The following is a 17,032-nucleotide window of genomic DNA, read 5'->3' on the forward strand; positions in this document are numbered from 1 at the left end:
TCTGTGTAAGTTAGAAGGTTTTTCCTTGTACTAAAATACCTTCATTATTTGTTTATTCAAACAAGTGTTAACAGGATCACTATTTTTTACCAAATTTTTGCCTATGCTTGAACGTGTTATCTCCACTGTGTTTGCTGATTGCTGCTTGCATGGTTTTTTCACTTACTCCCATCATATTTTGCTCATTTCCTAAGCGACCTTTCAAGCTCTGTACATCATTTGTGCACATTTTTTCGAAGATGTTCCGCTGAATGTTCATGTATTTTAAAACAAACTATTGGAATCGCAAAAACCGCTATACAAATGCTGAGAAAATAGGTTGACCAACAGGATGTAGCTTCCAAAAAGAACTAGGCATGAATAGTTCCAAAATGCCAGTATTTTCTTACTGCGTCCATACTTTCTGGACCGGTCTTTAAAACCGCATTCTATTCCTCGACTAGAGTTGATGGCAGCCGTGTTGGGCGCTCGGCTGAAGGATACAATTTTGGAGAGTCATAACTTCGAAATCAAGAAAGTGTACTTCTGGACTGATTCACGGACTGTGCGATCGTGGATTAAATCGGATGCTCGAAAATATCGTCAATTTGTGGCATTCAGGATCGGCGATATTTTGTCGCGAACAAAGACGTCAGATTGGAGGTGGATCTCTACGAAACTCAACGTGGCGGATCAACTGACGAAGTGGTCAAGAGGATCTTCCTTAGAGACGGATGGTGAGTGGTTAAAAGGACCAACGTTTTTACACTTACCCGAAAGTGAGTGGCCAATTGACAATACTGTGGAGCCAAATGATCCAGAAGAACTTCGTGCAACGTGTTTGTTCCATAAAACAGAAGGTGTAGTTCAACTAATAGATCCAACTCGAATCTCAAAATGGAGTGTTTTAGTGAGGACCGTAGCTTGCGTGCTGAGGTTCGTATCGAATCTTCGAAGAAAGGTAAAAGGCCTGGCCATCGAAACACTTCGTTTTTTTTTTTTTTTTTTTTTTTTTTTATTTGTGAATTTTAACTTATGCTAATTCTTCACACAAAACACTTCGTTGTCTACCGAAGGTGAACTACATAAGGAAGGTGCATGCAGTGCGGGTGTGTCTGCAGAGAGAAGAGTTCCAGCGAGCTGAAGAAATGTTGTGGCAACAAGTCCAGAACGAAGCGTTTGAAGATGAAGTTCGCATCCTGCGAATTATGCGGGACAACAAAGGCGAGTGCAAGGAGAAGATTGAGAAGAGAAGTCCATTATACAAATTGTCACCGATTCTGGATGACCACAATGTAGTGCGTGTGGAAGGTCGAACAGCACAGGCTGAGTTCCTGCCGTTTGAAATGCGATTTCCCATTATTCTACCTAGAGGACATTTGATCACGACGCGGCTCATCGAATACTATCATGGACGACTTGGTCATGGGCATCGAGAAGCTGTTGTAATCGAATTGATGCAGAGATTTTGTATTCCGAAAATACGAGTTGAGGTTTTGCGAGTAATGCGGAACTGTGTATGGTGTAAAGTGCACAAATGCAAACCAATCGCGCCAAGAATGGCACCCCTACCAGTGCAACGGGCAACTCCGTTGCTGCGTCCGTTTACGTATACAGGTGTAGACTTTTTCGGGCCAATTCCGGTCGTCGTTGGTCGGCGAAGTGAAAAACGATGGGTGTCGCTGTTTACTTGCCTCACGACGAGAGCAGTGCATCTTGAAGTCGCCAGGAGTTTATCAACAGCATCTTGTCTGATGGCGATCCGACGATTCGTATGCCGACGAGGATTTCCTGTTGAGTTTTTTTCGGATAACGGTACCAACTTTGTCGGGGCAAGTAAAGAGATTATCAAGGCTATTAATGAGGAATGCAGTGAAAATTTGACAAGCTCAAGAACTAGGTGGAATTTTAATCCACCTGCAGCTCCTCACATGGGAGGAATATGGGAGCGGTTAGTTCGGTCAGTAAAGGCGACATTGACTGAGCTAGATGATGGACGGTCACTATCGGATGAAGTGTTGGAGACAGTTTTGGCTGAAGCAGAAAGGATGATAAATTCGAGACCATTAACATTCGTATCTAAGGATAATGTGGAGCCAGAAGCCCTGACTCCGAACCATTTCCTTCTCGGTTATCCATCGTGTGGCAGAGAAGTGCGATGGCCATCCGGAAATGAAGCGAAAGGGTTACGTGATCAGTATGAGCGGTCGCAAGTGCTTTCAGATAAGCTGTGGAATCGATGGGTGAAGGAGTATCTTCCAACAATAAATTTGAGGTCAAAATGGCAAGAAGACCAAAGCTCGATCAAGGTTGGGACTCTGGTGTATATGGCGGATGAGGAGAATCGGAAGAGCTGGATTCGAGGCGTCGTGGATGAAATTATCAAGGGAGCAGATGGAAGAGTCAGGCAGGTTGTGATTCGGGCTGGTGGAAAGCTGTATAGACGAGCAGTAGCAAAGATTGCGGTACCTGAGATCACTGACGAAACATCTGGCTTGGTATAAAGGATCCGTGCCAGAGTTACGGGTGGGGCTGTTACGGCACCTGGCATCACTGCTCGGATGGTGAGTTCAAGGTGATAGGCTTTTTTCGGATGTTAGGCTTGATAGGCTTGAAACGTCAAACTGTAGAGCATAACAAAACAGAATTGAAAGTAAAGGAAAGCGTTCAAGTTGATTGATGAAAATTAGCGGAAAATTATTGAATTATTGTTATTATTAGTGGATTAGATTGTTAAATTGGAATATTAAAGTTAGTTGAAGTGAAATGAAACTGAATTGAAAGCAAGAAAGATTCACATGTTTTACGATTAGTTGCAGAATTTGAGTGGAGCGGAATAGTTGCTGGACAGTGGTAGCGTGAGGAGTGAAAAACTATTCATGTTTGTTAATGTAAAAACAAAATGGTGAATGTAAACTTAAATATACTTTATTACAGTTTTGAGCTGCAACACTAAACGCCGCTACAAAAACATAGTTTGAGATCCGATCAATATGTTTGAATGAATAAAACGAGTTTAGTTATAATTTTGTTTCTAAAATAATAACGAATTTTGTTATGCTTTTGTTATGATTATTCACCTATAAAAATTCTTAGAGCAAAATCATATCAACTTCTGTTATTTCTAACAACGGTTGTTATAATTTTGTTATTATCTTGTTAGGTGCATCTGGTCGGATTCCTTCAGCAAAATCAATTGGGAACTTCAACATTTCTAAACGAATTGTCGAAAACATTTCCAAAGAAATTGCTGAAGAAACTTCCTAAGAAAATTCCGAAATAATTGTGGGCAGAGCTGTCAACATAATTGCTTGTGAAATTTCCATAAAGATGGCAGAAAGAGTTTCCTGTGAAGTTCCCGCAGAAACTGCCTTTGAAATAGCTAAAAAAAATTTGGAGAAAAATCACCGAAGAATGAAAAAAATGTCACAGGAATTTGTAAAGAATTTTCTTAGCACAGTTCATCGGCATTTTACAGAACACTTTTAGCTCTTTTGGGCTCTTTTTTCGGAATCAGCTTTGAAAATCACTTAGCCATTTCTTTTGAATTTTTTTTTCAGAAAATAATTCTTTCAGAAAATAATCCAGTAACTTCTTGTAGAAGTCCTTCAACAATTCCTTTAAATGTTTCTCTGACATTGTCTTTGCAAACCATTCAGGTATGCCATTGAAAATCTTCGAAGCAATTGCTATACGAATATCCCTTCCAAAATTCTCTCAGGATATTCTTTGAAAGGGTTCTTCAGGCATTTCATTGGGAATTCTAGCGTAAGCTCGGAATCTTTTTTGTCTATTTCTTTGAAAATTTCTTCAGGCAACTTCTATGGAAATTACGCAGGCAGGTTTTGAGAATTTTTTTCGTTTTTTTTTTTTTCATTCTCAAATTGTTTTTACTATTTCTTCGAAAATCGCAATTCCTTTAAGAATTCCTTCCTAATTGTTTTAAAAAGTCATCCAGCAAATCTAATTTGGAATTTCTGAATTTTAAAGAAAATTTTCAGGGTTCCTGACTGTTTGCCAAACCATTTTGTGGCTTGTTGCCAAGCCATTCGGTGGCTTGGTTCCAAGCCATTCAGTGGCTTGTTGTCAAGTCATTCGGTGGCTTGTTACCAAGCTATGCCGTGTCTTGTGGCCAAGCCATTCAGTGGCTCATTGCCAAACCATTGAGTGGCTTGTTGCCAAGCCACTGAGTGCCTTGTTGCCAAGCCATTCGGTGGCTTTTTACCAAGCTATGCAGTGGCTTGTGGCCAACCAATTCAGTGGATTGTTGCTAAGCCATTCTACGACTTGTTGCGAAGCCATTCAGTGGCTTGTTTCCAAGCCATTCAGTGGCTTGTTGCCAAGCTTTTCGGTGGCTTGTTACCAAGCTATGCAGTGGCTTGTGGTCAAGCCCTTCAGAGACTTGTGGACAAGCCGTTCTACGACTTGTTTCCAACCCATTCAGTGGCTTATTGCCAAGCCATTGAGTGGCTTGTTGCCAAGCTATTCAGTAGCTGATTTTCAAGCAATTCAGTGGCTTATTTTCAAGATATTCAGCGGATTGTTGACAAGCCATTAAATTCCTCGTAGTCAATCTATTCAGTGGCTGTCTGCTGAGCTATTCAGTGGCTTTTTTCCAAGCCATTTTTTTTGTCTGTTGTCAAGCCATTTGGAGGCTTATTACTTTTTGGTATGATTATTGCCAAACAATTGAGCTGCTTGTTGCCCAACCATTTTGTGGTTTGTGACCTAGTTATCGAGGATTGGTTGCCAAGTAATTCAATGGCCTAATTTGAAAACAATCAGTTACCAGTTTCTATGCTGGCTTGTGGCCTATATATTGATGATTTATGTCTTATTCAATTTTTAACTTTGGTACAGTAAAATTACAAAACTTCATCTCGATATCTATGTATATCTAGACTTTATTATAAATGTGTTGTAATTTAAATCATTTACATATCCATTTCATCGGTTTCTGTCATTGATCATAACAATGATTAACCCTGGTCTGCTAAATTCCTCTACCACAATCCAATCTGTACTCACCCGATATCCTTTGAGATTTTCCACCACGCAAGCCAGCAGTGCGTCCCGCCCGATCGTTACGGTTATGTTGGGGATGGGTTCAGCGAATCGTGGAAAATTTGCTTCTGGAATTAGAAAGCCGAAAAATATTCCTGTTAAACAAAAAAAAAAATATGTGGAATCAAATGTTGATTCGGTATGTATCTGCTCTCTGCTTGTTTTTTGTGGATGAAATTGAAGGGCTGACGAAGCGTGCAACGATGACGGTGGTTGGAAAGCGGATTATTCCATTTGGAAATGGAGGGTGCGTGGAAAGCTCCATCAGCGGAATTTAAAATTTTCCGGCAGCGGATTAAATATGTGAAAATCGGAAGCCTAAAATGTGCGCCCTTCGGGAGGGACGTACAATTTGTAGGGAATGTGTGTGTTTTTTAATGTTGGAAATAGGATTCCACCAATGGATGGGTTGACATTGTCGAAATGAAACAAAAATTATGCTGCGTCATAAAAAAAAAAATTGCCTTCCATATCTGCGTACGTACCGTTATTGAGTTCAGGTTGATTTTCATGGCTGCTCGTATGTTTGGCTGAAACGAGATGGAAGCGAAGCGAAATATGAGATGAAATTAATTATAACGGTTGGAAGCATTTCATCGTGGGCATACTATATTAATCATTTCCGGGAAAAAGAGAATCGAAAGTTTAAATCTGAAACAATGTTGCAATTGGGTGTATAAAATATTTGCACTGAATCAGACTCGCGCCAAATAAAAGTAAAAAAAAATCTCCCTATAGACCGATAGATCAAGTTCAAATTGGCAATGTATTATCTGCCTTCGTTGAATTTCCCAGAAAGGAGTCCCACCAGTGGGCTCTCAATGTTGAGGAGGCCATATTTCAGAACGATTTCCAAAAACAGGCAAAGTCTTCTGGAATATTTTTATTTATGCACCTTTATCGACATATAGAGGAAAACGTTTTCTCCGGAGAGGTAACATTGTTTCGAAAACTAGATGTGATTCAAGTTTGGGAATCATAAGCAGACTTAGACCCTCAGACCCTGACTGTCTTCTATCTTCGCACTTTTTCTTTTTAATAGAGATCATACCAACTTCCTACAACCGCCACTGCCCGGTATGCAAACGATGGCGCGCACAATCCGGCACTCACAGGCGAAAAAAGGAACATCTGTAGCAGAGAGGTAGTCGCATCCCCAGAGAAACGTATGAAACGGAAATGGCCCCGAACGCGCCAAGAAGATGCATGGTCAAACTATTCATGAGCATCGATGAGAAGCGTCGTTTTTTTTTAGCTCGGTTCCTCTCGTTCCTTTCGTTTTGGGATTTTCAGTAAGCCTGGCCTGATGGCCAGAACCCAGGACGGTGAATGTTTGCGCTGGGAAATTTGCACAGGAAGTGGTTTGTTTTCCGAGTGCTGTCTATTTGCAAATTTATCGAGGGAGGAAATTTTCACTTGCCACTCGTTTCCAGCGGGATAGAGATACGATTGGAAGGGTTTTTTTCTGGAGTGTCCGGACTGTTTGATGTGCCATACACATGGGCGGGAATTTCGGCACATTATGCCAACATCTGAAAAAGAATGATTAGACAGATGAGGTTGCTCGTCAGGTATGCTGTCGCTGTCCTTAGAAGAATTTCATGACGTGTTAGTGAGAAACTTGGTAGATTGTGATTTTGATGATGAGGTTGGTGGTGTAATGACTGACGCTTCTGACTCAGGGATGCCATATATACAGATTTATCTGTATTATACATATTTTTGAGCATCGGTACAGATAGCGTTTATATGAAATACAGATTTTCCATTTGTATGGGATACAGATTTTTCAACCAAATTTTGTATGGGATACAGATTTTTGAACGAGTGATACAGAAAATCATCTGGCATTTCAGCTTCTGACTGGAATTCTGAAGATTCATAGATGCTTTTGCCTGTTACTTTCCTCCTACTCTGTATCTTTTTATCTAAGTTTTTCGTTTTGTTCATACCAATACTTCCGATTTTTCTTCAAATTTTCCTACAGAAAAGCTATGTGGAATTCTTCTGGGAATTTCTACAGGAATTCCTCCCAGAAATCAACTGGTGATTCAAAAATTCTTGCATAGAGTGCTTACGAAATTCCTTCGATGATTCTCAATATATATTTTACAACGTTTGATTGATATTTTTTTGTAATTTCCTAAAATTTTCCTTCATAAATCCTTCAGGGACCATCCGAGGATTTCTTTAGAAATTTCTCTAAGAATTTCTACAGAAAATGTTCCAATATCTACAATCTACAACCGAAATCGCTGTACAAGAATTCTTCCAAATAATCTTATTCGATTTCCTTATTACATTTCTCCAGTGATTCCGTCAAAGAGTCAAACAACTGAAACTTCTTCAAGAAGTCTTTTAGAAAATCTTTATACAATTTCTTCAAAAATTTTACTTTTGGAATCTTTCCAGGAACTGGAAAATTTTCCAGTGATTCCTTCAGAAATTCTCCTGACTAGTGTTTCAGAAATTACTTCAGTGGTTTCTTGAATTTTTTTTTCAGACATTTCTTTAGGAATTTTTACAGGTATTCACATACTTTACCAAGAATTCCTTCAGAAATTTACCTAGAGAAACCGTTGTAATTTTGTTCAGATTTTTTTTTCTGAAATTGCCACACACATTTCGGCAGGAACGCACCCAGAGATTCTTCAGTAATTTCTTTCAGTGAATTCAGCTGGATTTTTTTCAGCTATTTCTGGCAACCGTGCCATGATAGAACGCCGCAAATAAGAGCTCTCGCAATTCCACTAGTTTACAAAATAAAACGAAAGTCGTGAACCTCTGTCAACGACCAAAATTTATGAAGCACAATTAAACGCTGATTTCAAAACCGATCTTCAAAAAATTTTAAGTAGAACAGTTTTTAAGTTTTAGCTCAATATCGAGTTTTACAACTTCTCAAAATATGTAATTTACTAAAATTCAAATATATTGCGTTTTGTTTTTAAATTTCAAATCTTTCCCCATAAATTTAAAGCTGAATACAATACCATTCGATCATCTGAAGACAGGTTTTGCGTCAGATTGATGAAATTCTAGATATTGAAGAGTTTTAGGGACAATCTTCATAAATTTTAGCGAAATTCCCAAAAAATTTTTAAGAAATGTATTTTTTTCAATAAGAAAAACCCAATTTAAAAATTCTTTTTCGACGTTTATTTGACATATCATATGTAGGCGAGTTACAGTAAAAATTTCAGCTCAATCGAAGCTTTTATTACGGAGAATGAGATATTTGAAGTGAGCGGCTTTGCTTAAAAATAGAACAAAAATCGATTTCAAATCATCACTCTTGTATGAAAAGTCGAAAAAAAATCCGCTCTACTGTAATTTCGCGTTTTCGAACTCAGGGCATCATTCTACACCAAAATGATCATCAGCTTACCGAGTTCAAAAATGCTGTAAACTAGTGTTATCGATTAAAACGTGTGAAATGTATCTCCATTGTAATTAATCTACAATGCCATCAGTAGTTTTCACTATCGCCATGTATATTCAATTATAATATTGGACATTAAAGAGAAGTGGAGCGGACCTGGTGTGGTGGTACACGATCGCTGATCACCCAAGAACATTTTGAGAAACAATCTGTGAGCCATGACGACTAGTGAGGACCAAAACTTTAGACGCCTGCGCAGTAACTTGTCTGCCCAGGGATCGATTCAGAAGAAGGACAACAAGTCGAAGTCTCCTCTTTCTCTGGAGACTGTTATGTCAATGCTTGACAAACGCTTCGACGAAAAGAATTACAAAATCGACATCATGAGGATCGAGGTTGACAGCAAGCTAAACGTACTGAAACAGGACCTGCAGAATCAAAATTAAGCTTAAATAAAGATGAGACAATAAAAATCTCACGATCACTGTCATAAGAGTTTGACTACAATAATTGATTTCTCAACTCTTAGAACTGTTTTTTTTTTTCATTAGTTTTTATTAACTATTCATCATTCACATCTCTCCAGAAGTTTTTTTCAGAGATTCTTCCGAAAGGATTCAATAATGCTTCCAGGAAATCCACCTGGGATTCCTCCAGAAAATTCTTCAGGGATGACTCCAGGAGTTTCATGATTGATTTTTTCCAAGAGATCTCTCATGCAGATCTCGAGAGGTGTACCTTCACGGAAAACTCCAAGAATTCTTGCAGAAATTCTTTCAGGAGAATTCAGGTATGCGTCCTAGAGATACATCAGATATTCATCAAGAAGATCCTTCAGGGATTCTCATAGGAGGTCCTTCAGAGATTAGTCTGAGAAATCCTTCGTGAATTTCTTCAAGAATTCCTACCGGAGGTGCATTAGGAACTAGTCCAGGAGTTTCCTCAGAAATTCCTTCAGGAGATCCTTCATAAATTCCTCTAGAATTCCAATAAGAGATTTCTCCTGACGTTCTCTAAGGATTGCTCAAGAAGATAATTTAGGGATCACTCCGAGAGCTTCATCGAATGTTCCTAAAGAAATTGCTTCCAGCATCCCTCCTGGGATTTGTTCAAGAATCCTTCCTCAAATTTCTTCGAGGATTTCTCTTGGAATTACTTCGAAATGCCTCAAGAAAATTTTTCAGAGATTCTTTCAGGAGTTCTTTCAAAAATTGCTCCAGAAGTTCCTTCGGTAATCTCTCCAGGAGCTCGCTCATGGATCTCTCTAATAGCTCCAGGAGGATTCAGGGATGCCTCCAGGTGTTCATTAAGAATTCCTTCGGAAGTTCCCTAAGTTATTTCAACAGGAGTTCGTTCTGGTATTTTTCCAGAAGCCCCTTTAAAGATTCTTTCAGGAGTATTCATTAATGCCAATTGGAGATCCATCAAGAATCCAGTAAGAAGATTCTTCAGGAATTCCTGCAGGAGGTCTTTAGAAATTGGTCTAGGAGTTCCTGCAGGGATTCCTTCTGAAGTTCCTTTAGCAATTTCCACAGGAGTTCTTACAGAAACTAATCCAGGAGATCCATCAGAGATTCCTCCAGGAGTTTCAGGGATTCTTGCAGATGTTTCTTCAGAGATTCCTCCTGAGTTTCTTCAAAGATTCCTACAGAAGTTCCTTCAGATAATCTTATAGGAAGATCTAAGGATACCTCCTGGAGAATTCAGGGATTATTCCAGAAGTTTATTCAGGGATTCCTAGATTGAAGTAGCTTCCAAGATTCCTTCAGGATATCCTTAGGGGATTCCTCGAGAATTTTCTTTAGGAAGTCTTAAAGAAGATCTTACAGGGATCCCTCCTGGGGTTCTTTCAGATTGTAGATTGAGATTGAGATTTTTCCAGGAAGACTCACGGGTGCCTCCAGGAGTTACATCAGAAATTTCTCCAGAATCCTATTAAATAATTCCTACATGAGTTCGTTCAGAGAATGTTGTAGGAGTTTTATCAGTAAATTTCATAGGATTATAATCAGGCATAAATCTAGAATATTCTTGAGGGATCTTTCGTGGAGTTTATACAATAATTCCTCAAGGATTTCCTTCTGAAATTCTTCCAGGAATTCTTAATACCTCCTGCAAATCCTTCTACCTACCCGGAATGATGCGGGAGAATTCCTCTTGGAATTCCTTCGGAGATTTTTCCTAGGTTTGCTTTCGGAGTTTACGCTTAGACTTCCTCCGAAGATTCCTCCTTAAATTCTTTCTTGGATTCCTCCTAATTTTCCGCCGTTGTTTCCTCCTGGAATTCCTTCGCGGTTTCCTCCTGGAACTTCTTTGCTGATTTCACATAGAATTGCTTTGGAGATTTCTCCTGGAATTACTTCGAGGATTTCTCCTGCAATTCTTTCGGGGATTCCTTCTAGAATTCCTTCGGAAATTCCTCCGAATTTCTTCAGGGATCCCTCATGGAAATCCTCCGAAAATTTCTCATGGAAATCCTCTGGGGATTCCTCCTAGAATTCCTTCTGGAATTTCTTCTGGAATTCTTTCGGGGATTACGCTTCAGGAGTCCTCCTGGAATTCCTTCGGGATTTCCTTCTGAAATTGCTTCAGTGGTTTCTCCTATAAATTGGTTGAGGATTCCTCCTGGTATTCGAACGGGGATTTCATCTTGAATACCTTCGGGAATTCCTCCTGGAATTTCTTCGGAGATTTCTCCTGGATTTCTTTTGGCGATTCCTCTTGAAATCCTTCGAGTATTCCGCTTGGAAATCCTTCGGAGATTCCTCCCAGAATTCCTTCCGGGATTTCTCCTGGGATTCCTGCAGGGATTTCTCCTCGTAATTTTTTCGGGGTTTTCTCCTGAAATTTCTTTATGAACTCTTCCAGGAATTCCGTCGAGTATTCCTTCTGGACTTCTTTCGGATTCCTCTTCGACTTCCTTCAGGGATTTCTCCTGGAATTCCTTCGGGGATCCCTTATGGAATTCCTCCAGGAATTCCTCATGGAAATCCTCTGGGGATTCCTCCTAGAATTCCTTGGAGAATTGCTTCTCCACTGAACTGAATTATGATAAGAGATAAGAGAATGAGATATTTGAGTATTCTAGGAGTAGAACAATTCTCTCATGGTCGTCAGCTGATCGTGTGCATAGCCCAATAAAGCATAGTTTTGTATCGAATTCGCCGGGAAATAGACGTCCTTTATCGATAACTAAAGTGTTTCTGTCAAAGAATAAAGTGTCGTAGTTAATTTCAAGATACGTCGCGAAGTAATTTCTAAGTGTCCAAAACCAGATTCGTTTTCCGCGCGCAAACATTTTGGTCCTTCGAGCCGGATCGAGGACGGCCAGGATCGGTTTTCGGACCGGGACCCGTGAACTTTAGTAAAATTGTGTGGACGATCTCCTGCAGAGCGCAACAGTGCAGTTGAGATAGTCGCAAGAAGCAATTGAACTGTGTAGTGAACTGTATCGGCCACGGAAGGCCGCGAAAATTTGTGAATTTGCGTTCCTGAGGAAGAAAGCGCCCGCATCCTGGTGCGATAAAGGTGTATGTCACCACTGTCGGCAGAAACACCACACCATGCTGCAATTCAACCCGGTAAGATCCTCCGTTCCACCCGCGCAGACGAGAAATCAAGAAGCCAGTCCACAACAACGTTAACCACAATCAAACCCACAGCAACCGAACCAACAAGCACACACTCAGACAAACAATGCACCCTCACACACTGCCAACTGATAAATCAATAGACCACAGCCAACCACAAGTCAAGCAAACACAAGCCACAACTACGTTGCACTACCCAATACACCTACCCACAACATTCTTTTGTCAACGGCACTCGTACGAGTCAAAGACCGTTTTGGAAACATTGTGCTCACTCGAGCTTTGTTGGATAATTGCTCCCAACATTGTCTCATGACTAGGGAGTTCTCGAACAAGCTCAAGTTCCGAGTCTCCCCCACATTATTGTTAGTGCAAGGCATTGGGTCTGCACAGAGTGTGTCTACCAAGCGAGTGAGTGCAGAAGTTTCTCCAAGGTCGCGAATGATTTCTCCGTTCTAAGAAGAGATGCAGTTTTTCGTCTTGTCGAAGCTGACTGTTTCGCTGCCGACCTCCAGTTTCAACCCATCGGAATGGAACCTTCCTGAGTCGACGTTTATGGCGGATCCAGAATTCTATGAATCTGGGCCGGTGGATGTGATAATCGGGGCTGAGTACTACCTGGACTTGTTGGCCGATGGACGGCTGAAAGCAACGGAGAATGGACCTACACTGCAGAACACTGTTTTTGGCTGGATCGTTTCTGCCCGACTTCCGGATATCCCAATCAGCGAACCACGTTCCGTAGTCAACGTTTGTTCTACAAGGGAGTTGCAAGACCAGCTTACTAAATTCTGGGAGATTGAAACCTGTCGTACGGTCAGCAATCATTCCGTGGAAGAATCTGCTTCAATTCGAGAGCCACAAATCGGGAGCATCGAAAGCAAGGTCATCTTACGCTCGCCGAACGCGACGAAGCGCTTCGATTACTAATTTGTCTAGCACAGAAAGAATCCTTTCCGCAAGAATACGCCGAATTGTCACGTGGTCGACCGGTGCATGATTCCTCCCGTATCGCTTCACTGAATCCCGAGATGGTAGAAGGCATTATTTGGGCTAAGGTTCCTGCAGGCCGTAAACACCCATATGATCATCATCATCCGTTCACCACGCTTGTCATGACTGAATTCCATCAGAATTTGTTCCATGCGGGACAGCAGCTATTGGTCTCCTCCGTTCGCGAAAAATACTGGCCCACAAATGTTCGCAATGTAGCTCGAAAGGTTATCCACGACTGTGTTCGTTGCCTCCGTGTCAAGCCAAAGGTCCACGAGCGAATGATGGCTGATCTTCCGTCAGAGAGGGTTAGGGGCTGTCCATAAACCACGTGGTCATTTTTTTGGGACTTCTCAAACCCCCCCCCCCCCCCCGCGTGGTCATTTGTCCATACAAAATTTTTTATTCATCCATACAAAATGCACATAGGCCGACACCCCCCCCCCCCTCATGACCACGTGGTTTATGGACAGCCCCTTACACCTTGTAGTCCCTTCCAACGCGTCGGCATTGATCTGTGTGGACCGTCCCAAGTTCAATACCCTCAGCGTTCTGCCCGTCCCGTGAAGTGCTTTGTCGTCGTTTTCGTCTGCCTAGTAACAGAGGCAGCTCACCTGATTCGCTCAGACAATTCTCCAGGAGTTGCTTCAAAATATATTTTATTTTTTGTGAAATTTCGGAAATACTTTTGAAAAAATCCCTGGAGCAGCATCTGAAACAATGTAGATAAATCTCTGTAGGAAACCCAAAAAACGCATTCGCGAAACCAATTTTTGAAAAAAAAATCCTTGTAGAAATCTCTGCAGGATCCTTAAGGAATTTCTCAAGAAATTTTTGAGACAAATCTTTACCTCCTGGAATTTTCACAGGTGTTTTCTTGGCTATGCCAATATAAGTGACGCTTTTTTGTGTCAATCGTCACTGTTTCATCTTGCACCTTTAATGATATGTTGTTCGTATGATTCAAATTTCTCTAAAACAAACACATTAAGTCTCAACCAGACAAAACGCTTCTTCAACAAGTCTCTTGCTTAAAGCATTTCGAGCAAACCCAACAACTGTGACGTGGAAATTGCCCATCCTTTGTGCGCCTTGGTTGCAATTTAAAAATCATTTCACCAAGAGAGGGATCGCCTCGGAATTTATGAGAAAGCCGTCACATTATACGGCACGAAGGTCCGTCTCGTAATTTGTTGGTGCTGCAAATCCTCCTACGATAGCCGGACGAACGCTAAATTACGCCGTAGGCAGTCACTGAGGACACTCTCACCGTGTGGAGTCCTGATGGTCAATGGACGAGGAGGAACCTCCTGGTGAGAGCAAGCAATCTTTTATTCAACAGCTATCTCCCCCAACTTGTGTGCCGTTTTGTCTCAAGCACTAGTACCGGCGAGACTTCTCCACGTGGCGTGTGTCGTCTGTCGCCGACGACGTAGTATGAGATCTCAGATCTGGACCGGGAGCAAATCTGACAGCCAACAGTAGGGGCTGTCCCTAAACCACGTGGTCATTAGGGGGGGGGGGGGGGGTGGGGGTTTCGGCCAATGACCATTTTGTATGGACAAATAAATTTTTTTGTATGGACTAATGACCACGGGGGGGGGGGGGGCGGGGTGCTTTGAAAAGTCCCAAAAATATGACCACCTGGTTTATGGACAGCCCCGTAGAGTGCACCAGTCAGTCAGTAGCGGTGGTTGATGAAGTGATATCCCAACTGCCGATGATGGGCGCTCCATCTGTCTTACCAGGTTTTCGTTTTCTTTTTCCACTTCATTGTCCTGGCCCGGGCGATGTTGGCGGCTCTAGCTCTGCAGAGCTGCAGCCAGCAGTGAGATTGACGGATGGACTTTTGCTACCAGCAGAGAAATCTGACTAACCGACCGACTGACTGACTGACTGCAGCAGGGAAGCGACAGTTATATGGTATGCGGCGGGGTCTATCTCTCCTCCAGCGGCGGCGGTCTCGTGTGAATATCTGTCTTAGCTGTAATCCTTTGATTTATGGATGGAACGTTGAACGAAGTGATGAGCTATGATTTATTGAAATTCCATGCTGCAGTGGGAGCGAATGCATTTCGGAGGATAGAATCCCACTACAATGTAGTGCCATTCTTTCTGGAGAATTATTTGATTTTTTTCCAACCGATGGAAGTGGTCTTTATTTTACGAATTATGCATACCATTACATGGAGTAACATTAACCCTTTGGAGCCAGAGGGGTAATATACAAAACAGAACACTGTATGGGGCTGTCCATAAACCACGTGGTCATAAGGGGCTGTCCATAAACCACGTGGTCATTTTTTTGGGACTTCTCAACCCCCCCCCCCCCCCCCCCGCGTGGTCATTTGACAAACAAATTTTTTTATTCGTCCATACAAAATGCCCATGGGCCGAACCCCCCCCCCCCCCCCTCGACCACGTGGTTTATGGACAGCCCCTAAGGGGGGGTTCGGCCAATGACCATTTTGTATGGACAAATAAAAAAATTTGTATGCCTAAATGACCACGCGGGGGGGGGCTTGAAAAGTTTCAAAAAAATGACCACGTGGTTTATGGACAGCCCCTATTCGGCAAAGTTGTTGCAAATTGAGCCCGCAATTAAGAAATAATGGAAATATTTGTATTTGACACTTTAATAACAACCTAAAACACCCTGAATGTAATGAAGCTTGTAGAAATGAAATAATTGGCATTCCAGTTGTTCTAAAAGCTGAATTTGGATATGGATTAAGTTCAAATGTATTCATTTAACTTACGTCAAGAATATCAAAAGTTTTTGAATATTCTGGGATGTTCTAGGTGCTTCAAACTGTCCAATGGTGAAGTACTTCCAATCTACAAGAATAATGTTATGTGTTTTTTTCCATAAATAATATCATTGCATAATCTACTGCGATCCGCGAAGCTCTTGAAATCTTAATTGTCATTGAGAGACACTATAACGCTATTCCATGCCAGAACTTCAGATCTACACTCGTAACAGTAGCCATATCTATTATGCTGAGTAACGTTTCATAATTAACCATGGTTACTGGCTTTTTAAGGACTGTCTGTCAATATTTGTTGGCGTTTTCATGTAAGTACGGGAAATTCTAGGGCATTTCAATAGTATTAAGGGGGTTTCAAGGCAATTCAAGCGATCTCAGGACCCTTGAAAGGGCGTTTCAAGATATTTCAGAGTAATTTAAGAGAGTTCCAGGGTATTCCAGAAATATTTCAAGGACGTTCCAAGAGGTTTTAGTGGTGTTTGAGGGGCGTTTCAAGGGGTTTTCAGGTGCGCTTATATGGGTATATGGACCCTATTAAGAGCGTCTAAAGAGTTTCAGAGGCAATTTTTAATGATTGCATGGGCAGTTTCAATGGTATAACGGAGGTTTCAGAGACGTTTCGAGGCATTTTAGGTCAGGTTCGTATCAGGGAGTTTCAAGAACACCTTTAAATCAAAGGGTATTTCAGGGATGTTTCAGAAGATATGTGATGGGATCTTTAAAGATATTCACAATACGCGCGACGTGAGACGAAACATAACACTTATAGTTCTTACAATCGTCAAGATATTAAAATTTACCTTTCGTCGACCGGTTTCGGGCGCGATGTCGCCCATCAACAGGACAATGTCCGACTGATTGCCTTCAGTTTTCGTACGATGTTTGTACACGTCCGAAGAGAAGAGATGCTACTGGGGTGTCGTGTCTACCAGACTAAAAAGACACGACGCAATGGGCGGGTCGTCTTCATTCATCAACGGCCTTCGTGTGTTGCTGATGAACATTGACTCCCAAGCGTTTAAGTGTAACGTTTTTCTTACGCTTTTGACGAGTTTGGCATTATTCCAATCAATTTCATGTTCGGAGTCTACTGTATGCGCTGCCACGCTGGATTCGGTTGCTTTGAAAGACTGGACAGCATTTTTGTGCTCTTTTAAACGGACCTTTACTTTCCGACGAGTTTGGCCAATGTAAACTGCCGGGCAGTCCTTACATGGTATCTCGTATATTCCGGATTGTTCATCCGGCGGTAC

The 17,032-nt window shown here is 41.5% G+C and overlaps 1 protein-coding gene across 2 annotated transcripts in view; it reads right to left on the reverse strand.

Moving 5' to 3' along the window:
• The window catches only part of LOC109621350 (lachesin), a 693,807-nt gene that overhangs the window by 265,662 nt on the left and 411,113 nt on the right, over positions 1-17,032 (reverse strand). For both annotated transcript variants that reach the window (XM_062849468.1, XM_062849469.1), the window contains 2 exons: positions 5,529-5,573; positions 5,008-5,111 (listed from right to left, as the gene is read on the reverse strand). In XM_062849468.1, coding sequence (XP_062705452.1) covers positions 5,008-5,111; positions 5,529-5,573 — 149 coding nt within the window. The remainder of the gene's footprint in view (positions 1-5,007; positions 5,112-5,528; positions 5,574-17,032) is intronic.

This window comes from Aedes albopictus, chromosome 2, assembly GCF_035046485.1.
Source record: "Aedes albopictus strain Foshan chromosome 2, AalbF5, whole genome shotgun sequence".
Lineage (NCBI taxonomy): Eukaryota > Metazoa > Arthropoda > Insecta > Diptera > Culicidae > Aedes > Aedes albopictus.